The 26,115-nt window shown below is 42.0% G+C and overlaps 1 protein-coding gene across 2 annotated transcripts in view; it reads right to left on the bottom strand.

Annotated features, from left to right (window-relative positions):
* GFRA1 (GDNF family receptor alpha 1) overlaps positions 1–26,115 on the bottom strand; it is a 223,024-nt gene that overhangs the window by 155,381 nt on the left and 41,528 nt on the right. The window contains exon 4 of one of the 2 annotated variants that reach the window (XM_012448031.3): positions 7,289–7,303. The exons of the other annotated variant lie outside the window; for it this stretch is intronic. Within the exon in view, the coding sequence (XP_012303454.2) occupies positions 7,289–7,303 (15 nt within the window). The remainder of the gene's footprint in view (positions 1–7,288; positions 7,304–26,115) is intronic. 2 annotated transcript variants of the gene reach the window in all.

The following is a 26,115-nucleotide window of genomic DNA, read 5'->3' as shown; positions in this document are numbered from 1 at the left end:
GGAGGATCACTTGAGTCCAGGAGTTGAAGGTTGCAGTGAGCTATGGTTGCACCACTGCACTCCATCCTGTACAACAGAGTGAGACCTTGTCTCTTAAAAAAAGTTAGACAAATTCCAAGAGAGGCATCTACAATATACCTGATCAGTACTCCTTAAAACTCTCAAGGTCATTTGAAAATAAGGACAGTCTAAGAAACTGTCTACTGTGGTCTGAATGTTAGTCTCCTTCTACCCCATTCACATGTTGAAAGTTAATCCCTAGTGTGATAGTATTAACAGAAGGGGTTTTAGGAGGTGATGAGGTTACAAGGGCCCTCTGCCCTCACAAATGGGGTTAGTGCCCTTTAAAAGAGGTTTGGGGGTCACCATTTTGCCCTTTTGCCATGTGAGGTCACAGCTAGAAGGTGCCATCTATGAAGCAGGGAACAAGCCCTCACCAGACACCTTAATCTTGAACTTCCCAGCCTCCAGAACTGTGAGCAATACATTTCTGTTGTTTATAAATTATCCAATCTACTAGGTATTTTGTTACAGCAGCAGGAAGAGACTAAGACACTGTCACAGCCAAGAGGAACCTAAGGAGACAATAACTAAATGTGATAATGGGATCCTGGATGGAATTTCAGAACAGAAAAAAGGATGTCAGAATAAAAAACTAAGAGGATCTGAAACTATGGACCTTAGTAATAAAGTGTCTATATCATAACAAATACACCAGACTAATGTAAGATGCGAATAACAGGGGAAACTGAGTACAGGGTATATGGAAACTCTCTGTACTATCTTCATAATTTTTTAAAATATTTTTCACGCTTTCTATAAAACAAAGTCTAACAATTAAAAAATAATCCTGGCTCTACCACTCACTAGCTCTTTAACCATCATTAGGCCAATTCTATACCGTGCCTTCATTTTCTCCTCTGTGAAACTGGATTATTAGTTATAACTATTATCATGTGTCACCTAATGATGGGGATATGTTCTGAGAAATGCCTCATTAGTCAATGACCTTATTTGTGTGAATGTCAGAGTATACCTACACAAATCTAGGCAACATTGCCTACTACACACCGAGACTATATGGTATAGCGTTCTGTTCCTAGACTACACACCTGTACAGCACATTACTGCGCTGAATATTGTAGGCAATTATAACACAGTGGTAAATATCTAGTTATATATAAACCATAGGAAAGTTAGAGCAAAAATCCAGTATTATAATCCTATGGAACCACCATCATACATGCCATCACTGACTAAACCATTGTTATGCAGCACTGTACCTCGTAAAGTTTTGGGGGTAGATTCAGTGAGAAAATGTGTGCAAAGTATGTAGCTCAATGTCTGGAATACAGGGGCACACAAATACTAGCATTATTATTATCCCAATAAAATTTTAAAAGGGGCCAGGCGTAGTGTCTTATGTCTGTAATCCTAGCACTTTGGGAGGCCAAGGTGGGTGGATCATGAGGTCAGGAGATCGAGACCATCCTGGCCAACAAAGTGAAACCTGTCTTCTACTAAAAATACAAAAATTAACTGGGCGTGGCAGCATATTCCTGTAATCCCAGCTACTTAAGAGGCTGAGGAAGGAGAATCACTTGAACCCGGGAGGCAGACGTTGCAGTGAGCCAAGATCGCTCCACTGCACTCCAGCCTGGTGACAGAGCTAGACTCCATCTCAAAAAAAAAAAAATTAAAAGGACAAACTTCTCTTCTTTTATAGCAACGACCTCAACAGAATAATCTAAAAATGTCCTTCTTTCCTCATCAGGAATTTTGAAAGACAAGTTAGCGGGGAGACCCTCTGAAACCTCACCCCAAACTCATGCTCTCAGATCGAGGAAAAACAATGAATCTGTGACAAGGAAAGCTCCACCCCAAGGTCATCTGGCAGGGTAGAGGCAGCCTCACACAGCCCCCGTGGAACGTGATAAAACATCTCAGAGAATGTGATTATTTAAATCTGGTTATCACTTTCCTCATATATCACACACATACACAAAGTGAATCTATGCAAAATTAAATGGTAATGTTGTTCAGTTTGTGCCGGAAAGATGGATGCATTTCCTATAGGACTTCGAATAGTCTACTGATTCTGCTGAAACATTTGCACAGAGGAGTGTGACTGGAGAACCAACCACTTTCTACCATTAAAGTGTTCATGCATTTTTCTCACTTCCTATTTTGATATCACGTAACAACTTGGAATGTTTACCTGAAAATGTAACAATAGATTTCATTTATTCACTCAAATCCCACATTCATAAAGAAAACAGTCTTTCACAATGTAAAACATTATCGGGGGAGCATAATTCATGGCTAAGGGGCTGCAGCTTTATAATACATGGGTTTCCAGAAGTGGCTGGGAAAACCTAGCACGAAGCCCCAGCAGTTTGACCCGTAAGTTTAAAATATGCAAAAGAGCTCAAGTCAAGCTCCTTATAAATGGCAGTGGGCCTGTCACCACAAGCCCACCCCAACAATTAACAGGCTTGGCTCCGCTGCCAGAACCCAAACTATGATTTATTGTTCTCTTCAAATTAATAAAAGCAAGGCCATCCATTGTGGATTTCAGTATTTATCCATGTGGGAAAGCGCTGATGTTTCAAAATGGCCATGTGAGCAGGGTACACTTCTGAAACCGCATTCTTTTAACCTTAATTCACCACCATCGGGGAAGCCTCTGCTTTCACCCAGGTTATCTAGTGAATAGACAAAACCTGCACAAGGGATATTTCTGTGCTTTATTAACTCAAGTCCACTTACAACTTCTCAAGATAGATCATCTACAGAAAGACAAGCAGGGTCAGGGATCTCTCCAATTCTCTCATTTTACAGATGAGAAAACTGAAGCCAGAGGCCAAAGCATCTGGCCCAAACTTCCCCTGCAAAGGCAGCAACCCTGCTGCAGAAAAACTAAGGTTTCCTAATTACTGGCCAGCAATCTGAGATCAGAGGCAATTCTGGCCATAGATGAGTTCAGTTTGTTTGTTTAACCTTTAATTAAAGGCTTAAACATTGTAAGGTTTGGCACGCCAACCCAGATTCCTGGCTTCTCTTGAAAATCCTGGCTATGTGGCAATTGTGGGTCCAAATTCCTGCCTGGCCTCACTCTGCAGAGCTGGGGAGTAGCTGCCCATGGCAAATGGGCATGTGGTATTGAGAGGGCCACAGTCCCACAAAAAAATCCCTTTCTTTGTTGCCAGTGGTCCTGGAGCCCTTGGAATTTGCTGTCCTTCCTCTGCATCGTACTCAGCTGAGGCTAAAAAATATATATTTGTCTCATATACATGTAATACATATGATACACACATGTATGTATGTATTGCAGAAAAGTGACTCTTTAAAATCTGAAGACACATATAGGAATATTTTAATGATGTCTTGATGAGCATAATTTGCCAGCCTTAAGGAGAGCAGATGTAAGCCACAGGCACAAGACCCTCTTCTGGCAAAGTGAGCAGAAAGTGGGCACTCAGCAGAGGTGAGCTGGCTGGGAATGGAGCTGCCTCTTCCCACTGCCTGAGAGAGCAGAGATCACAAAGAATGGTAGTTAGAGGCTCCCACTCAGCACTCAGCCCTGGTCCTGGTTTACACTTCTCATGCACTGTTTTTCTGCGTTTTCACAGCATCCAGAGTGGTCATTTTTAAATGTGAATAAGACCATGCCATTCTCTTGCTTAAAAACCCAACTCCAATTCCCTTTCCCTCAGCTCTCCAGATGCCTGTCCTGTTCTCGCTGTTCATTTCACACAACTTTCTCCTTCACTCACAAGATCCAGACACACCCCAGGCTTTCTTCTGAGCCTGGAACATCTAAAGGCTTTTCCCTTGTAAATGCTTCTGTCCTTCCCCCAGATACTTCAATAACTGATCCTACTTGTCATTCTCTGGCCACTCCTCCTACAGTGGCCCTCCTAGCACATCACCCTGAGATATTTTCTTCATTCATCCCTGTTTGAATTTACCTTGTTTATTTGTAAACTTGGCTACAGAATGCCCCCCAAGCTAGACTATAAGTTCTACAAAACCTTTGCTGTCTTTTGCACTAATTCTCAAGGTCTAGAAAGTGCCCAGCACATATGCACCGGCTGCAGAATAAACACGTCATGCACTGTGTTTGAGGGGTATCGCACATTACTGGATCTGGAAGAAAAATCTCTCCATTAACAAGATCCTGGCTCCAGATGAGAAATCGGGGGGAGGAAAGGCTATGCCTCTCTGGGCTCAGAGTCTTTAAGGGACTTCAGTTGACAGCACAGAGAGAATTAACTAAATGGTGAAATCTTTATACTGTGCCCACTTACGCTTTAAAATGCTCTGTTGAGCACCATTGCTGTGATTTCCAAGCAGCTTGCTCAGTTTCTGTTCGATTTCAAAATCAAGGTTGAGGCAACGAATGAGCATTCAAAAGGTGCTTCAGTAACTTCAAATGAGGCGTGCATGTGTGTCTCTGTGGTCCTGACTTCATCATTAGCAAACGATTGGTATTAAAGTGCTCTAAAACTCAAGATTCTAGACACACATGCACATACAAAATTTTCAATTGCATTTGAAGTTGTGAAGAGCAATTCTATGGCACTTCGGAATTCCTGAGAGCCACCCAATGTCTCTGTGGACAACAGGGAATGTAGGTCAATTAAGGCTCCTTGAAAACATGGCCTGGTGGCCTTGGAACTTGTAAGTAGAAAGGCCCAGCTGCAGGCCCGCTGGTCCTTGACTGTCCTCAGACTTTGTGGTCTAAGTATCACAGCAAGTGACGTTTACAGATAAAAGAACAGAAAGAAGCTATAAAATGGCACAAGAGCAGGGTAGAAACATACTCCCACGTGCACATGCCACGGATACAGCAGAGAAAAACCCAGCAGTATCTGCTGTGCTGTCACCTACCATAACAAGATTGATCTGTAGTGAAATATAAGATAATGCAATCCAGAGGAAATAACTTCTGTTTCCTCTGAGAATGTCTGATGTTGTCAACTGCAAGCCTGCTTCCCTCTTCTGCCTGTCACAGTGCACAGCAGCCCAAATAGGCAGGGACTCCACTGGGCAGAGTCCTCCCTCCCTCACTGCCAGTAGCACACATTTATCAGGTAGTATTTCCCGCAACTGCCCATGACTCCTTGGCCAAGTCAAAGCAAGCAGGGTCTGGATGCCCATGGCATGTCCAGGAAGGCAGGGCCACTCAATGTTGCCACCGAGTGCACGGGCCTCAGATGACGCCATGGCGTCTGTTCATTTGAAGCCACGTCGTTTTCCGTTTGTTGATTTCTAGCACAATTTATCATCCCCATGTTTCAACTTAATAGTACAATTCTGGCCCTGAGTTTCAACCACAGAAGACCTTGTGGAAATCACAATTTTAGATTCCGTCTGTAAGACACAGAACTGATGTGACTGTCACTGGCTGAGCATTTTATGGAGCAATATTTCCATAAGCAGAATGGCCAGAAACAAAGGTAAGAAGGGGGTACAAGAGAGTGAGCTCTTTGCCATTATTTCAGAGAATGTGTCTCCAGATGAAATGGTCCAATAAGGCCAGAGTCTTGTAAATAATTTACAAAAGCGAGTTCAGTTCCTTTCATTTGAAATCCAAGCAATATCTTATAAGGGAGCTGCCGCCCACCAACACACAGGGCAGTGGGTAGCTAGCGGCTTCCATCTCTGGCAGATGTTATTAAGTCTCGCTAGTCAGTGATTTGTAGATGATTATAACTTTTGCTCTGCATATCATTGTTACTGACAGGCAAATCCCGTCAATCGAATGGCATGACTGATTAAAAAAGAAGGCAAACTTGACAGAGGCGGTCTGGTAAGCCATTTTTTTTCTGCCAATTACAACCACAGTGAACGATCACCATTGTGTGTAGAAAAGCCAGATCTGAGACCAGCCTCTCCTCTCCTCTCCCCATTCTTCAGGAATCTCTACACACCGGTTCCAGCAAGACTTTCCAAGCTCAAATGTTTTGTGTTTTAAGAAGAAAAATGCAATTCAGTGTGGGGTTGCTTATATTCTAGTTCACAGAAAAAAAAATTATCTGCCTAGAGTGCCCCACTGACCCCCCAATTTGTCAAGGAAGAAAACTCACTGCAGCAACAGGCCCTGACAGCAGCACTTTCATTACACGAACAGTCACGACACCTTTTCAATTTTGCTCATCTCTTAGTCTCTAGCCAAATGGAACTTATTACTTATAGCTTGTTGGGATTTATGAATTATTTATAAAAGTAAGTCTGTGACTCCAGACTCTTAGAAGACAATATAACAGTACCCTCATTGTTATCCACAACTGCACCCATATCAGAGAAAGCAGATATTCTCCATAACACATGCTGCATGTTTGGGGTGAAATAACAGTTGTGAAAATACCAAGCCTGTAAGATTATTTGGAAGTTATTTATGGAATGCCTGGATGTATTTTTAAATCAGTCTTTTTTATTCTAAGCCAGCCTTAGATTCCAGAAAGATCCAGCAGATGTGTGCTACCAACGCATTTCCCAGCTTGACTACAAACAGTGATGCCCTGCTCCTTTTACCCGGTAGTGTCAAGCTGTGATAAAAAGGCAATTCCCCCTTAACATGTATCCAGAAGGTTTGAGGAGGCTATGACCCAGGAGTCTCCTGCTGCACCCCAGAGCACAATGGCTCTGCATCCTAAGTGGGGACTAAAACATGGGCCAGTGTGGGGTTAGGATTTCATCTGCAGCTCCCCACAGCACATGACCTTGCCTAGTAAAACAGACCACACTGCACACCCTCACCTGGCCCTATCTCAGTCACAGAGCCAGCTGGCGAGGTTGAAAGACATGAAGTGGCCAGCCAGCCGTGGCCTTGACCACACCTCTACAACAATGGCATGATTGTTTGGCAAAGAGATCTCCATGGTACTGGTATAAGGAGCAGAGGCTGACACTGATGCAGGAGCCCCGAGGAACAGGGGTTCCTTTCCCCAGACTCCCCTACAGAGTCTTGGTCCTCACCAGGCCCACAGCATCCCTCCCTCCTTCCAGATCCCAGCCACAGACCCCTCTCCAAGGGTCCCTGCACAGTTGTCAGTCTACATCCTACCCCCAAGTATGGTTCAGAGGAAGAAGCAGAGGCCAGACAGCAGAGGCCCAGGGAGGCTGATGGCACTTTAAGCCACTGTCCTCATGGTGTTCCCGAAGGTTCACATGACATGTCCATGGAGTATGGGAATCCCCATAACCCTCTGCATATAGACCATACCCATATTCCTCAAAGAGCACAGCCAATGAAAAAGCAGGCAGGAGACAGTGAACTTACCTTGCTGAAAAACATCTGCCAAGAGGGAAGAAACACAGGGGAGGGGAAAGGGGAGAGAGAGAGAGGGGAAGAAAATATTAATAACAATGTTGAAAAGGACAATATGATGATAACATATGCCGACTTTGCTAAACACTCTATGCATGATATTTCCTTTAATTCAGGAGGCAGTGCTTAAGAGCTCAAGCTCCAGAATGAGTCTGCTTGCCTTTCAATCCTGGCCTCACACTTACTAACTCTGTGCCTTACAGTTCCCTAAACCACAAAACAGATCATAGTACTGGAAAAATTAAACAAATTATGTCACACATTTTAAGGCTTAGGTCAGTGCCAAGTACATAGTAAACATAGAAAAATAGGCATCTATTATTTATATTAATATTATTTTCATAACAGTCTTATAAGTAAGTTCTATTATAGTTCTCATTTTATAGATGGGGAAACTGAGGCTCCAGAAAGTTAAGTAACTTATTGAGGGCCACAGAGGAACAAGCATGGTCAAATACTGTAAGAAAGGTTAAAAAAAATTAATGTATTTTTTTCAACAAATATTGAGAGGCTACTAAATGCCCTAAGTGCCAAGTACTCTGGCACCAGGAAACACATATAGTGGAAAAAATAAATAAAAAGCACCCACTAACTACCACCCCACCATCAATTCAATTGCCTGGTTTTGAACTGTATGTAAATAGACTGATACAATATGAATTCTTTTCTATCTGGCTTTTTTTTTTTTTTTGAGATGAATTCTCATTCTGTTGCCCAGACTGGAGTGCAGTGGCACAATCTCAGCTCACTGCAACCTCTGGCTCCCAGGTTCAAGTGATTCTTCTGCCTCAGTCACCTGAATAGCTGGGATTACAGGTGCATGCTACCATGCCTGGCTAATTTTTGTATTTTTAGTAGAGATAGGGTTTCGCCATATTGACCAGGTTGGTCTTAAACTCCCAACCTCGTGAACCACCCACCTCAGCCTCCCAAAGTGCTGGGATTATAGGTGTGAGACACTGTGCCCGGGCTCTATCTGGCTTCTTTTGGAGTCATCCATCTGTAGCACATGGTAGCTCATTCATTCTCACTGTGTAGTATTTCACTGTGGGATTTTACTACAATTTATTTCCCCACCCGAATGTTGGTGGATATTGGGTTGCTCTCAGTGGTTGGCAATTAGGAATTGTGATGAACATTTTTGATCATATCTTTTTGTAAACATATGCACAAATGCCAAGTACTTTTTGACATCTCCCACGTGGATTTAGGTTCACCCTACTTATACCGCCTCCCACTCACTCCAAAAGTACTCTCATTTCTCATGCTTTCTCACTCAGTAACTTAAAGGCAAAAGAGCACCAGCAGAGATACAGACAGCACCACTCAGACATGAGCCAGTTTCTGCTCTGATGGTAGGATTGTAAAAAGGAATGAAACTTCTAGAAGATAGTTTGATGATATATATAAAAAAAATAAATATGCATTCCTTGGCCCAACAATACCACTTCTGGGATTTTAATCTAATGAAATAACTAAATGTATAAGAGAAAACTACAAGGATGTTCATCATGGCATTATTTATACTGGCAAAACACTGGATATTACCTAATTGTTTAGCAATAAGGAATCAAGCCAAAAATAATATATCTCACACAATAGATTATTGTGCAGCTGTTTTAAATGGCTATTTAAAGACCTTGATTACTTCTGAATGAAAATATCAGATAGCAATATGGCACATATAATCCTGAGCCCAATTATGTACCTGTATTTAGAGATCTGTGACAGTGGTCACAGAAATATTGCTTATTTTCAGGAGCTAGAATTCAGGGTCACCTTTTTAAATTTTATGCGAGCATTTCTGTATTAATTTAATTTTTAGCAATGAACATGCCTTACATTTACAACCCAAATTTTAAAACTAAAGTTATTTTCATCTTAAAAACTAAATAGAGGCTGGGCATGGTGGCTCACACCAGTAATGCCAGCACTTTGGGAGGTCAAGGCGGTCTGATCATGAGGTCAAGAGATCAAGACCATCTTGGCTAACATGGTGAAACCCCATCTCTACTAAAAATACAAAAATTAGCAGGGCATGGTGGTACATGCCTGTAGTCCCAGCTACTCGGGAGGCTGAAGCAGGAGAGTCACTTGAACTTGGAAGGCAGAGGTTGCAGTGAGCTGAGATTGTGCCACTGCACTCCAGCCTGGCGACAGAGCAAGACTGCATCTTAAAAAAAAAAAGTAGAAACTATATCATCAGCATCTAATTATCTAATTTTGCTCTCTGTCATCACAGAAACATCAGCTCCTACAAAGTCACAAAGAACCAAGGGTCCATCAATGGTGTGGCTGAGACACGCACCTCATAGGTTAACAGATAGCAAGAAGAGAAGATCTATGGTGGCAGTTTCACTCCTCATGGGCACACACGACCTCCATAGGGAGTAATTCATACTCCCAAGGGCACACTGAGACCAGTGGTTGTGGTACAAGTAAAACAGATTCCAGGCTCCTAATTCCCAGGGAATTGGTGAAAATACCATTTCTTTTATACTCAACAAAGCCAACTGGGATGTAAATGGGTCCTATCAGTGCCATTACAGGAAATCTTGGCTCTAATTTATACACTCTATATGGTAGTCTCTAACCTCAGTAATTTACCATTAGTACAAATTCTGATCCAGCAGTGTGTGGGATACCACTGCCCAGAGACTGTGAAAACTGTGTGCAGCTCCCTAAATATACCACTTTCACATGTGTTTGCTTCCCGGAACCTATAATCTGCACAACCCACCCTTTGACCAGCCAGCACACCTGGAGGAGCCCTCCTACTCAGACTTCAAATGTCACAGCCACTGTGAAGTTCATTCCCACAGAGAGGGAATTCACTGTTTCCGCTTCTGTGCTCCTAGAGTAATTTGTGCATGCTGCAATTATTGCTCATATTATAATGAGTTATTTATGTAGACCATGAGCTCCTGAGGACAAGAGCAATGTGTCTTAATCACCTTTGTGGGTCCTACCTGCCTGGCATGGCAATCTCCCACCTACGAGGGAGGGAAAGACGACTGGTCTGTCTTAGCACTCATCTGATCCAACCCCCTCATTTTACAGATGAAGAAACTGAGTCCCAGACAATGCAGAGATTTTTCTCAAGATCACACATGGAGTTAAAGGCTGAGCCAGGACTACATGAGATTCATTTAACCTTAATGAAGCACAAAAGCTCATCACTATTATTAGCAAAGTACAAATTAGAGATTTATCATTCCCCTCTAATGAATACAGACAAAAATCTCCAACCCTGAAAACATCAGTGAAATAAGATTAGTCTTTGAAATACGGATTCGGTCTCGACATCCGTCCAGAATCCTCAACCTCCTCTGCGTGATTTTGACAAGGAGCACTTCCTTCGAAATTCAGTACTGATAAGAATCACTGAGAAGTATCAGTGGACAGGGAGGATGGAAATTCAGGCATGGATTTAGTGCCCTTATGCCCTCCAATTCCATTGTGTATTTCACGCTTTAGTAGACAAATATGCACAGCGTAACTATTTGTATCCTCTATTCTAAAAAATTCACAGAAGCTATTTTAGATTTTTTCCAAAAAACTTTTCAGCTTCATTTACATTTTGCACCTTTTTATTCAAATGTAAATTTTAATAAACACTAGTATAAGCGTTGCAACAATTTTGCACATGAATTATCTTGTAATTTAACATTCAAAATTTATATATTTTGTGGTCTGGGGTATAAATCATTCCATTCTTCCTATTATTTATCTTTTTGCTCTAATAATGGTTTGGGTACCCTCTTTAAAATTTCACTTTTCCAGAATGAAACAACGATTCTGGCTCAGGCACAAATGATTCATGGACAGAAAAATGGGAAAAAAAGGAGAAGGTGGCTTCTGTGCTGTTGGCTACATTTTAACTTCCTCTCCCAAACTGTGGTTGTCAGAGTATATTAGCCATTGAAATATTCTTACCATTTGCTACCCTGGTGTTCCTGTCCACCACTCCCATCTCCTAAACTATAAGGAGTAGTCACTTATAAAAATCAAAAGGCCTCCAATTTGACTGTGATATTCTCCTTTCAGTAACCAACCACAAAGTCAGGAGTCAATCCATTACACCTGCTGAGCTCAGGTTTCCTTGTTGAAAACCCAGGCATATTCTAATACCCCTGTCATGGTGCTGAGAAGGTAAAGATAGATGATTTATACAAATGCTTTCCCATTCCATCCCTTGCTGTGGGGAACTACTCTCAGAATAAGACTCAGGGCCATATTTTCTGCTCTCACAGGAATTGGAAATCACACCAGTATGGAGTGGGGAATTGCCAGTGACCGCCTTAGCCACAATCAGGTTGAGCCCAAAGGACACCAGGGACACTTGTACAGAGGAAATAAACTCCTTCAGACAAAGCTCTGCTCATACTCACTTCCCAAGGGAGAAAACCCCAACCCCAATCATTCACATGGACAAAGGAAAGCCTGTTCTCCTGCCCGCCCCTGCCCCTGCCCCTGCCCCACCAGCCCCTGGAGCCATTCTGGTCCTGTAGATAGATGAAAGGGCGTGTATAAGTTGGTGATTCAGATGTGGGAAGAAGAAAATAAGAAAGAAGGAACTCAGATTGCCTTGCTTAGCCCTGCTGTCCAATTTCTTCAGTTAGGAATGAGCATCAAGGATACTTGCCCCTTCCCCCACAGCTACTAAGAGATTCACACCCTAGAGATCTTTAATGCACTGAGTCCTCCAGAGACAGGGGCCATAAAAAGACTCGATTATTTATTATTATTAATAAGTTATGGCAATTAGGCTGGGTGATTCCTAAATGTTGCTGATTAAACTTTCTTGAGTGCTATTCATCCACATGACTAGTGTTTACCTCTATTAAAAATGACTTAACTACACTCTGGGTGAACCCCTTTCTTGCGCCTGGATTAATAATTAGCAGTGCACAGAGCCACGCAGGTTAAGTGAGTTGGTTCCGCTTTATTTATCTATTGCTTTGTTTTATGAGGAGAACTGGATGGCAGTCTTATTGCCCATTCAGTCTGCTAGGAATAATTTACTATTTCAATCCATAGTCCATAACTATGGTTAGCGAAACCCTCACTATTATTACAATATCACACTTAGCCCACACCCCACAGCATTAAAGGTATGGCAAACAGTGAAACTGTGCATGACTTCCATAAAACTGGGGGAGGTAAAGTTACTAGTTCTCAAACAATGTAATCATACTACTCTCTCAATTTTGCTTTCTTTTCTAGGTTAAATTATATATGAGGGGAGTTTAGTTTCTTGAAAATGCATGCACTTAACTCCCATTTAAGAAGTCTCACCTGGGGAGACAGCTGTCTTGTGAGTCCTCCTGTGGTTTGAGCTACAGAAAGAAAATTCTCTTTCAAGTACAAGTGCTTTTACAGTAAAGTGCTGTGAATTTTACTGGGACCCAACTAACCAGGGCTGAGGGAGGGAACAGCTGGAATGAACACTGCTTTCATGAATGGAGTCACGTTCACCATTAATCAAAGTCAATTTCACAATCAGCTGAGCTGCCCCCCTCACCAAGTTTTAAAAACCAGCAAGCTCTGTACCTAGATACGAAGAGTAACAAGAATTCAGTCAGTACATTTCCTCTGTAAATCTCTGTGAATGGAGTGAATTTTTTCTTTTTATGTTGAGCAGTGGGGCCCATCAATGCCTCCCTATTTGTTGAGTACTCGTGTTACTCCAGGGCAGCTCTGCTTTCAATTGACAAAGCCCAGGTCCAAACCTGCAGGTGGGCTCTCCAGAGGTGACAGGATTAGTCCTTATATGACCCAGTGCCATGCCACCGCAGGATTATGGCCACTGGATCTCAGTGATCTGGGATCAAGTCCCAACCCCTTACCAAGTAGACACCCAAAGTAATCACTCAACATATTGTTGCTTACATTCCTATCCATAAAATGGCGACGATAGGGATAAGCTTTTTCCCTATCATGGGAATATCATGAGGATCAAGTGGGGTCATTTAATCAGCACAGAGCACAAGCGCTTTGCTGCCAAATAATATTCGGTTAAATCCTGGCAAAGACCAGCATCCTAGGCATCTTGGCCCAGCTATTTAAACTCTATGAATCTTCATTTCCTCACTTGCAAAATGAGGGTAATAAAATTTATCTTGCAGAATGCCTATGAGGACAGTCAAAAGCATATATGTAAAGCACTTAGCACATGGTGGCTGGTTTATGCTACATGTTCAATAGGTGAAAGTCAATGTTATAATAATAAGCAATAGAAAAAGGGTCATAAAAACTCAGGTTCTGAAGTCAGAGCTGGTCCTATGTCTGCCTGTGTGATCTTGGGCAAATTATTTTATCTCCCCAAGCCTTGACTTTCTCATCAGCAGCATGACAGTAACAACAGGTCATTTTTGTGCTGTCTCACAAATTGCTATGGAGACTAAATGAGAGATTGCCTGTAAGAGAACACAAAAACTGATACCCAGAAAGTCTTCTATAAATTATAGTATTATTATTCAAAAAACATTTATTGATTGTCTACTATTTGAAAAACTCTGTGACTTGCACAGGACTGCAAAGGAATCATGAGATGAAAATAAAATTATCCTTCTAATTCCTTCTTGTCACCCTACAGCTATGTCATTCAGAAGAACCAAAGCAATTCTCAGATATTACCTATGAATGAATGATGTTTAAGCCTTGACATCAGTGATCCAATGACATCCTACCTTCAAACACCAGCGATCTAAGAGGTTGTGGGTAGAACCCAGAGGTGCCAGAAAAACCCAAGGCCTGACCTTTGTTTCTGGTACTTCTTATTCCTTTAACACTGCCTGTCTCCTCTGCACCTGTCTTTGTTTCTCAAGACCACCATTTAGGGGCTCAGTCAGCCCTGTTGTGGGCTTTGGTCAGCATTTCAAGCCACACTCCCTGGTGGGTAAGGGTCAGAAGAGGTAGGAGCTGAATTTACTATTAGCTCGGCAAAGAGAACCGTTCTGTTCCCTATAGTGGGGTTCTATGGAGCATTTGCCTGAGAAAAGGGTTCGACTGCTTTATTAAATAAAGTTTGAGCACAACAAACCACTTAAGCAGAGCCCCTTCCTGCCCAGGTGCAGGTCTGTCTCTCCCGGAGCATGGCCCGAGTCCAGAGCTCCTCCAGAGTCCCCGCTCAGCCTCAGTGGCACCACACAGGGGCTGTGATTAGTTTTCTGTGTCTCCAAAGCCAGACAGCTCAGGCAACCGTGTAGTCACAAGGCCAATACCATGACCCTCCCGCTTCCTCCAGGCACACTGAGGTTGCTCAAACTGAACAGAGCCTGGGTGAGCCTCGGTAATAGCTTTAAGGACTAACCAGAAGGCCTCACTCTGCATCTCCAGCCCTCGAAGCAAAAGTGACAACCGCTCTTTAATGCTGCAAGATCCTTTATCTCACTCTCCCTTTTCTTCTCTGTCTTGTTTTGGATGTAGGCCGGAGAAGACTCTCTCTCATCCCTTGCTTCTGGCCTCCCTTCACCTTTTATCATGTTAGAAATGAAGACCAATACTTTGCCTGTCACTGCTGTACCTCTGAAGGCACACCGTGTTCAGCAAATGTCTTTTATTTGTGGATAAGAAAAAAAAATCTTTTTTAAAGCCCTGAAGAATCTTCCTGCTACATTTTCTAGGGAATGTGCTACCAACATCAGTCTTGGGCTGTGTGCTTGTAACCCATCAACCTTCACCGACTTGGAAAGGCAGAGCGAGAGACATGAGCTGGTGAGCCCCTACCATTTTTACGACATCCTATCCCTAGTATAACTCACTCCTAGCACCGAGGGATAAAGCTCTTAACTACTGAAAGAACATAAAAAAATAGATTTAGGAATAATACTTTTTATGATTGCATTCTGTATACTATGAAAGTTATGTTCGAGTCTGCTAGTACTTTATAGAGCTGATAAAGTCGAACAGTATGGCTTCCCAGCTCACAGTGTATTTTATATCCATTTAAAATGTTTTCTCTTAAATTGAATTACTTTTTGAGTAATTATAATAAGACTAATCTGGGCTTAATGAATTCATGTACAAATATTTTAGACTGCATTATTAAAATCTCTATGATATGAAACTATATTAAACTCGATCCCTTTAACAACCAGTGCTTTTCTTTGAAAAGAACCGCATATATGACCTTCTCTGAATTATTCTGAATCAGTTAACTGAGAAATCAGAAGAAGCCGCATTAAGAGCCTAAACAAAAGACGCTGACAAGTAACATTGCTCTAATTTCCCTAAACTTACATCATTGAGTATTAATTGGAGCATCAATTAGAGTCACAAAAAGTATTTGTATTAAGCATCCATATATGCAAAGGGCTGAAGAGATGGTCCATCTTCCAGAAGAAATTACTTTATAGCTGTGATTAGCAATGTCATAAAACCACTACTGGTAAAATACTGAAAGTGAGCCCCTGGATATCAAGCTTCACATTGTAAGAAGTCTCCAGACGCAGTTGTCTAAACATCTGGATTCTGGTTTGCACTGCAGGCAAAGCCACTCACCTTCTCTGGGATTCCATTCTTCCATTTGCAAAATGATTTATACTAGATGATCTCTAAGGTCACTTCCAGTTCTAAAGCACAATAGTTTTAAGTTTAAAATTACACACATTGTATCAAATGGACTCTTATTGCATATAGCTTATTCCTCATCTTATACACACTAAATTACATTGACAAAAAATTTCATTCTTTGCAATTCACATACATCCACAACCACATCCACAATACAGCTGATGATTTCAAATTTATTCCAAGATATTGTCTCAGTGGTAAAGTATTTTTCCCATTATAGGTAAATTATAAGCCTTCATCTGAAACCTTTAAGGTTCTATTGCTTTCTTGAATCAGGTTTAAATCCCCCAACCCACCCACCCAACATACATTTCCTGAAAGATGCTTTTTCATCTCCATTTCCAAGTCAAGTGATAAATTTTATCCCACATGTGTTCCTCAGCCAGGTCTGTGTGATCCAGGTTTTAATCAGGTTGGTTACCCAGTTTCCAAAATTCAAACTGGATGTTTACAAATGTCCAGCAGAGCAAATCTCTCTCTTTACCAGGTGATCATTATCAGGAGGTACAACTTTAAAGTAAACAGAAGACAATGGGTATCATCATTACTTGATGGCTTGGCACAAAACACCATGAGGACAACACCCAGGAGCCAGAGACAATTCAAATCTGAATTCTGAGAAGCTGCTCTAAAATCAAGCATTGTTGATCATCATGAAATGGGTCCAAGGCTTCTAGGAGGAGCTTTGAGGATATAATACACTCTAGCTTGACCTCAGTTTCAGGAGGTACGTTTCTGGCTTGGCTCTGCTATAAATCACCCAAATGAACTTAAACAAATCATTTAAGCACTCTGGGTTTCAAAGGGGGATTGACAATAAAACAGCTGCAATCTTTTCCAGTTCTAAAGTTCTATAATGAACACTACCAGGATCTTTCATTAGCACTCCCTGCTGTATGCTCCCAAATCAACTGCACATCACCTTGGTGCCCTGATATACACCTGCCATTTTCTTTCTCTCTCTTTCTGTCCAACTAAACTGAAAGCACCATAATGTCAGGGACGTTTTGTCCACTGTAGTCCCAGAGCACAGGGTAGAATATTCTATTAGAGCATTATAGGCACATGTTAATATTAATAATAACTAAAATGTTTTCAGAGTTTTCTATACATCAGGAACTATTTTAAGTACTTTACATAGACTGCCTGAATCCTCTCAATCACCCTAAAAGGTAACTATTCTCATGATCCTCATTTTACAGATAAAGAAACACAGGCCCACAAAAGTTAACTAAAGTTGCTGAAGGTCAAAGGGAAGCAAGTGAGCTGGAATTCAACCCAAGCAGTCTGGCTTCAGAATCCAAACTCTTAACCACTTTGCTACACTGCCTCTCAATGAATGCCCCACTGATAGCTGTGTGGAAGGAAGAAAGAACAAATAAATATGGCTCATCCTTTCTAAGACACCCCAGAGAGAGAAGAGAATTCATGTTCATAATAGGTTTTTTTTTTTTTTTTTTTTTTTTTGAGACAGAGTCTTACTCTGTTGCCCAGGCTGGAGTGCAGGGGTACGATCTCGGCTCACTGCAACCTCCATCTCCCAAGTAGCTGGTATTACAAGCATGTGGTCCCATGCCCAGCTGATTTTTGTGTTTTTAGCAGAGACAGGGTTTCACTATGTTGGTCAGGCTGTTCTCAAATTCCTGACCTCAGGTGTTCTGCCTGCTCTGGCCTCCCAAAGTACTGGGATTACAGGTATGAATCACCATACCTGACCTGTGTTCATAATATTTTAATATAATAATCCCCATGTTTCTAGATCCCCAGTCACATTTTTTCTGTAACTTTACTATCTGTGGATTTGGGATTTATTGCAGAAACTGCCTTGATACACATTTGCTTTTTTAAAACTTTACAAATTCTCTTTCTAAAAATTGCAACTGTTTCAGTAGGTTTATGGCAATTGTTAAGGTGAGGTAAGGACATGGGGAAAGGATGTCCCACTGGATTAAAAAATGAGAATTCCAAGGAGAGAGTAAGGAAGGGGAGAACAATGCAATACAAAGAAATATGACCAAACTACAAAGATCTATGCTGCTGCCCTAATCCAGGGCCATCCTACCTGAGTTTATGAAAAGGAGGGTCTGAGAGGTAGTAGAGGGGAAAGAGACAGGTAAGAGGTAATGCAGTGCAGGCAATGTACACATGTGGGCGCTGCAGCCAGAGGGCTTGCTTTTTATTTGAATTTCGCTTTGTCCCCCAGGCTGGAGTGCAGTTGCACCTTCTCGGCTCACTGGAACCTCCATCTTCCAGGTTCAAGCGATTCTCCTGCCTCAGCCTCTCAAGTAGCTGGGATTACAGGTGTCTGCCATCATGCCCAGCTAATTTTTGTATTTTTCGTAGAGAGGAGCTTTCACCATGTTGGCCAGGCTGGTCACCAACTCCTGACCTCAGGTGATCCGCGCCCCCTCAGCCTCCCAAAGTGCTGGGATTATAGGCATGAACCACTGATCCCAGTCAGGGCTTGAATTTTGATCCTGGCTGTGCCACTGGGGAAGCAATCTTTCTGCTCTAAACCCCAACATCACCATCTGATACACTGGGGCAACAGTGATATGGGGCTGTTATGAAGATTACAGGAAATCAAGCTTATAAAGACTTTATACAGTGCCTGGCACATAGAAGGCACTTCACAGAAGCAGGCAATTGGACAGAGATTCATAAGAAATCAAGTTTCAGGATATCATCGAGATCAACCAAATTCTTTGGCACGCTGGCAACCATGCTTGTTGTGATGAATAAAACATACAGTCAGCCTTCCATATCCACAGATTTAACCAATCATGGATTGAAAATATTTGAAACAAATAAAAAGTAAAATTAATAATACTACAATAAAATAATGCAAACTAAAAAACAATACAGTATAACAATATTTACATAGTATTTATGTTGTATCAGGTATTATAAGTAGCCTACAGATGATTTAAATTAACTGTATACAGAACGATGTGAATATGCAAGTAATTAAATACAAATCCCACACCATTTTATATAAGGGGTCCTGGAATCAATCTCCCGTGGATACCAAAGAATGACTATACTTGCCTGGATTCTAAAACTCAAAACTAAAAAATCAGAGGTGTGCAGCAAAATAACACAGCCTACTCCCTCTGCCCACCAGCCCCCATCATGGAATGTCATCATTCAGGAAAAAAAAATATGAGAAAATATCTCTCGCAATAGAACACTCATATTCTCCTAGTCATATTTGTTTCTCCGGAAGCAGGATCAATGTTCACCATGTGAACAAACACTAAAACTAGACGTATTACCCTACACTCTATACTATGTAAGTGCTAGTATTTTTCAGAGGTAATTGGAAGCAAGTAATTAACTGTGAACTTCAGGTGCTTCATGAATCTTTCAGAGCACAGGCCTTTCTGCCAGAAGGTAGTACATTTTCTAGAGTCACCCACTCACAGGCTTAGGTAGCCTATGTGGCTCCTCTCTCTCCATCATCCCATGTCATAGCTGTGCAAGGCAGGACCGCATACTGCGCTGGGCTCCTCTCCATTGAAGCCAAGCATTTCAGAAACGGAGAGTAACCAGAGAGCTGAGAACACCTTGCATAAACCTCCGCAGCAATGCATAGGGAGGACCACCAGCACAAACGTTTCCATCCTTGTGAAGAACAGTCAGCAAGCAGTAAATGTGATTACCACAGCTCATACCCCACTGAGTGCCTCTGTAAAACAGAAGGGAAAGTTCCTTTGGCAGTTTAAGATTCTTTTAAATCTGTATGATATCATTCACTGGCTCAAACACAATCATGAAATGTAAATGTCATTTTCATGAAGGATTTGGGTGGCAGGCTAGGAGATCCCTGAAAAAAAAAGATTCCAGCATTTTACAGAGCTTAAAAAAGTGTTAATTGTGCTTTATACATTATATTTCTTCAAGCCTCACAGTTGACACAGCATTCCTTCCCTCAGGAGAATACGGCCACAAGGTGCCATTGTGGAAACAGAGCACCCCTCACCAGGCAATCGAACCTGCTGGCGCCTTGATCTTGGACTTCTCAGACTCCAGAACTGTGAGAAAATAAATCTCTGTTCTTTGTAAATTACCCAGCCTCGAGTATTTTGTTAGAGAGGCACAAACAAAGAGAGATAGCTATACTCAAAAAGACAGTAAGAAGTGCTGGTGATTATGTAGAGAAACTGGAAGACTTGTACACCGGTCATGGGAATGTCAGATGGTATAACCACTTTGGAAAACAGTCTGGCAGGTCCTCAACTGGTTACATACAGAGTTTGTCATATGATCCAGCAATTCTACTCCGGGTTATACACCCAAGAGAAATGAAACATGTCCACACAAAAACTTGTACACAAGAGTTCACAGAAGCAATTAGTCATAATAGCCAAAAAGTGGAAATAATACAAATGTCCATCAACTGATGGATGAATAAATAAAATGTAGCACATCCACACAATGAAATAATATTTGGCAATAAAAAGAAATGAAGTACTGATACATGCTACAACATGGATGAACCTTGAAAGCATGATCCTAAGTGAAAGAAGCCAGACACAAAAAGACCACGTATTATATGGTTCCATTTATATGAAATACCCAAAATGGGCAAATCAAGAGACAGAAAATAGAGTAAATGGTTGCCTAAAGCTGGAGAAGATTAGGGGGTGACAGCCAAGGCTGTGCCAGCTTTTTAAGGGGGTAATGAAAGCACTCCAAAATTGACCATATGATGAATAGAAAACTCTGAATATACTAAATCCATTTAACTGAATACTTTAAATGGGTGAATTGTACAGTGTGTGAAGTCTTGGGTTGTGAATACATTTCAAACGACTAGGAATAAAAACCTCTGCCTCTCTTAGCCACAGCTAGGCAAGCCAGTCTCACAAACGCATCCAGCTCTTTATCCTGTGAACACATCTGAAGAGGTGTGCGCCACCACACCCAGCTAATTTTATATTTTTGTATTTGTAGTAGCTAATTTTATATTATTAGTAGAGATGGGGTTTCACCATGTTGGCCAGGCTGGTCTTGAATGCCTGGCTTCAAGTGATCCACCCGCCTCAGCCTCCCAAAGTGCTGGGATTACAGGTGTGAGTCACTGTGCCCAGTCAAAATGAAATATTATCATTAAAATTAATTTAACTTGTACTATTGCTATTTTTTGAATGTAGTACTGGAAAATGTTCAATTAAAGATGTGGCTCACATTATGTTTCTCTTGGACAGGGCTGGTCTAGTACTGATCTTTAAAGTACTTTCAGATCTAGTACTGATCTTTAAAATTAAATAAATAATTAGGGGTATTTTATTCAGACCTCTCAATGGTAATTAACTTTGAAGTCCACTCAGCAGTTACAAAATGCCCCCTGCTCTGTAATTATGGAGGCACAAACGGTCCCTTGTTTGCTGCCCTCTGCCAACTGGTTCCTTGAACTAGGGTGGAAGATGGTCTGCATGGCCTTTTAAATACTGGCATGTCCCAAGTCTTTACAAAGCACAAATGTTTCCCAAATAAGGCAGGCCCAGAAAACTTCGACTGTACCCTTGAAGAGTCATGATCAAAGGGTTGCCTTTTGAAAATGATGAAAGATCAGGCTGAGATGATAGACTACTATTCACAGAAAGTAAACTTCTTCTAAAACGGATTTCATCAAGTAGGGGCTTTGCATGCTATCTGTGAGGGCTTCCCCCATTAGCTCCACATTTGTGAACTCTGTATTGTTTAGAGGGCTTTTGCTTCTCCTTCCCTAGATCAGCAGTCCTCAGCTTTTTTGGCAACAGGAACTGGTTTCATGGAAGACAATTCTTCCTGAGGCAGAGGGAATGTGAGTTGGGGGCGTGGCGTTGGATGATAAAGTGCATTACATTTATTGTACACTTTATTTCTGTTATTATCACATTGCAATAGATAATAAAATAATTATGCAACTCACCATAATGTATTATAAAATCAGTGGGAGCCTTGACCTTGTTTCCCTGCAACTAGATGGTCCCACCTGGAGGTGATGGGAGACAGTGGCAGATCATCAGGCATCAGATTCTCATAAGGAGCATGCAACATAGATCCCTCTCATGTGCAGTTCACAAAAGGGTTTGCACTCCTATGAGAATCTAATGTTGCCACTTATCTGACAGGAGGTGGAGCTCAGGCAGTAATGTGAGCAATGGAGAGTGGCTGTCAATACAGATGAAGCTTCACTCACTTGCCCACTACTCACCTCCTGCTGTGCAGCCCCGTTCCTACTGTCCAGGGTTGGGAACCCCTGCTCTAAATTACTCTTTGAGCAACACGTCCAGGGCAAGGCAAACAGGGCCTATAGGACAGCAGCAAACTCTAAACCTCTGGCTCAGCTGGAATCTTATAAAGAATCCACAGGTGTGTCTGTATCCAAAGAGGAAACAGAAATGGACCTCAGATGCAGGCTCTAGGGATCAAACTGTTATCATTAAGTAGCTGGGCCAAGAACCCCTACCAAACTGTCTGGTTGCTTTGGTAGCCAGCCAATGCCCAAGGAACTATGTTTACTGCCTTTTTCAGTCTTACTCTTTGGAGTTAAGAAAAAAGATGTGGGCCGGATGCAGTGGCTCACGCCTATAATCCCAGCACTTTGGGAGGCCAAGGCGGGTGAATCACGAGGTCAAGAGATCGAGACCATCCTGGTCAACAAGGTGAAGCCCCATCTCTACTAAAAATGCAAAAATTAGCTGGGCATGGTGGTGCACGCCTGTAGTCCCAGCTACTCGGGAGGCTGAGGCAGGAGAATTGCTTGAACCCAGGAGGCGGAGGTTGCAGTGAGCCAAGATCGTGCCATTGCACTCCAGCCTGGGTAACAAGAGCGAAACTCCGTCTCAAAATAAATAAAGAAATTAATTAATTAATTAATTAATTGAATAGAAAAAAGATGTGGAGGTGAAGTAAAGTGGCCAGAGTCATAGTGCTGGCAAGTGACACAGCCATGATTCAAGCTTGGATTTGCCTGATCCCAAAGCTAATGCCTTTCATAAGCACAGAGCTATACTGTCACTATTTCCTTCTACAAACACTACTCCCTGCTGGGTGCTGTGGGAATGGAAGGTTAGAGAGATTTTTTAAAAAGATATATAAGCTAGCATCCTGCCTTCTCAAATGAGACAATCTTAAACTCCTGTATCTACTTGTGTTCAGTATCTCCAGTAAACTGAAGTAGAAAGCAGTCTCATTGGCTCATCTCTGTTTTGTACATTATGGAAACAGTGACAAGATATCTAACAGTTCTTAATCTCTTCTGGACACACAGTGGATCCAGGTGGGAAACAGAACTTAATTCCATCTCCTGTCACATCAGATCCATTTCCTCCACGTGCTCATAAATGAGAGAGTGTACCAAGTATCACACTTGTGCTGGCACTTAGAATGGGCCATGCAACCTGCTTGTCACTGGGCATATACAAAGATGAATATACCACAATCTCTGCCCTCCAGAATGTTCCTCAGTTAGAGGCTATCAAGTTATTTTAAAGTGCCTATGTTTTGGGCAAAGTGTGCTGTAAAGAACAAAGCTCATTTCTGGAGCCAGTTTGTGGCTTGAGGCATCTTCAAATTATAGCAGTTGTTACAAAATGTACCTGACTTCGAGTTTCAAAAGAACTCGCTGTAACATGGCTATTTCTAGATGGACTTGTTCAGGGCCTGGGTAATCAAAGCTCTCATTTTCCACTCTCCTCCCACCACTCCCATTATCTCCCGGGCCTGGTAGCCAGTAAGCAATTGGCTGGCTTAGCAAGCCCACATGGTGTGATTTGGAAAGTTAAGGGAATTATGATGAAAATGTCACTGCAAACCACCAAAAGTCTGGAGGCCTCTGATAAAGATGTTTAAAGGTTTCTTCATCATCTTCCAGCTGGAGATGCCTAGGAAGACAGCCAGTATTGCTCCAAAAGATGGCCAGGAGGTCCAACCCACTCTCTATTTCTGGCTATGGTGGGCAGACCAATGCCTATCACCCAACATGCCCATGTTCTAATCCCCAGAATCTGTGAATAGGTTACTTTACATGGCAAATGTAACTTTGCAGATGTGATTAAATTAAGGATCTGGAGCTGAGGAGGTTTTCCTGAATTATTCAGGTGAGTCCAGCCTAATCATATGAATCCCTAAAGTTGGGGAATCTTCCCCCAGAGAAGTATAATGGTGAAAAAAGGGTCAGAGAGATGCTGTGTTACTGACTTTGAAGATGGGGAGGGAAGCCACAAGTCAAGAAAGGCAGGTGGCCTTTAGAAGACAGAAAAGGCAAGGGAACAGGTTCTCCACCAGGGCCTCCAGAAGGAACACAGTCCCGCTGATGCTGACTCCTCAAGTTTAGTCCAGTGAGACCCATGTTGGACCTCTGGCCTACAGAACTGCACACCAATAATGTGTATTGGTTAAGCCACTACATTTAGAGTAATTTGTTGCAGAAGCAATAGGAAATTAATACACTGGTTATACACAACCAAACAGTGGGGTGGCCAGTGAGGGCAAGTGACAAGGAAAGTGAATACACAGTAAAAACAGCCAGCTGAACTAACTAGTCAATCTTATCCGAAAGAAAACTCAAGTATTTCTATAGAATGACCCGAGATTGCAAGTACAAATTGCATCAAAGCACTGGGCCATAGAAATTCTGTTTTTTTCTTGTAGGCCCTACAGAATCCTCAGTCCTCCTTCATCTGGGGTTCACCTGATACCAACAATAGCATCAGAAAGAACTCTTCTCAGGTGAAAGGAGATTAGGGAATGGAAGAGTGGTATTCCCAGCATCTTATTCCTAAGAGTGCAACACTTCCCACCCCTCCTTAGGAGCAGCATGATGTTCTGTGAAGAACAGGTATTTGGAGCACATGAAGATGAGGAGGTGGCTCCCCTACTAGGTTGAAACATGGACCTATGATGCTTCCATATGGACAGTCAGCCGTAGGACTGTCCTTCCCCTAAAACATTCACATTTTAAGCAAATATGTTACACTGTTGGGGCTCAGTCTATGATGGAAGGCAGGGTGGTAGGAGGGATGGCTGGGCATCCTTCTCCTTCCTTTTACCTGACAGATGAGATAATAGTTTATTTTAACTAGCTCTCACTTGGTACAAGCAATCGTGTTGGAAAGGAGGCTGTTTTGCTGTGTCGTGTATACCAGGCACCCCTTGGGAAGCTGCCCTCTCCACGGGTTTCCCTGGGTTGTTCCCTAACCAAATTCCTGCTGTGTCTTTGATTGAGGCTTCCCAAGGAGCTTCTTTTTATCCTTTTCTTTTTTACCAAAATATCCATCCAATAGCATAATCACCCACCAATTTGACCACTTTCTGGAGGTCTCAGTAGTGTTTAATCTCATCAACCCAAAGGGCATCATCAAAAAGGAAACAGGGTATCTGAGGACTTGGAAACCTCTCTAAAGTATGGTTCCTAACTGAAAGGATACCTGATACATTATGATGGTGTTAGTGCCTGCTCTACTCCAAGCACCTCCTATGTATTTTCTGATGTAACTCTCATGCTATCCCTGAAAGATGAGTACTGTTATCTCATTTTAGAGCTGAGGAAACTGACACTGACAACTTGTTCAAGATCACAGAGATAGCAAATGAAGGAACAGGATTCCAAATTAGTCTCTCTCATGCCAAAGGTCAAGCTCTTCTCACTATGTTGAGTGGCTTTCCAAGATGGAAATTGTCTGCTCCTCGCAGGTTCCTAGAAAAGTGCTACAGTGAAAACACACACATATATAAAGGCTGTTTCCTCCATAGAAATCTAGCTTCTCCAGCTAGTGTAGGGAAGAGTTCTTGATGATATAAACAAGACTGGTTTCAACTCTGAAAGTATTTATTGAGCAACTATTAGACAGAGGCCATACATATAAATAGGTCAGTGCCCCCTTTTATTAAAGAAACAAGGCACATGTGGACACATACACACAATTTAACGCAAGAAAAAGAATAAGTAATTTTTCAAAGCTATCAACATGCATATTGCTATGGAAATAAGTAGCAGCCACAGCAGTTATTCCAGCAAGCTTCAGACAGGAGGAACACTCAAAGTAGAAGCAGAAGGAAAACATGGAGCTGTGGAAGGACAGAACATCTCTAGATGGGTGGAGCATCCCAGTGTTCTTAGGAGTGAAGAGAATGAGGAGGAACCCGGAAAGGTGGTTAGGACTGGGCTAGCTCACTGATGGGGAAAAGGGCTTTGAATATCATGTTAAGGA

The sequence above is a fragment of the Aotus nancymaae genome, unplaced genomic scaffold, assembly GCF_030222135.1.
Source record: "Aotus nancymaae isolate 86718 unplaced genomic scaffold, 86718_ANA_hifiasm-v0.15.2.pri h1tg000010l, whole genome shotgun sequence".
Lineage (NCBI taxonomy): Eukaryota > Metazoa > Chordata > Mammalia > Primates > Aotidae > Aotus > Aotus nancymaae.
The sequence above is the reverse complement of the archived record's forward strand: the minus strand, read 5'-3'. Positions and strand labels throughout refer to the sequence as shown.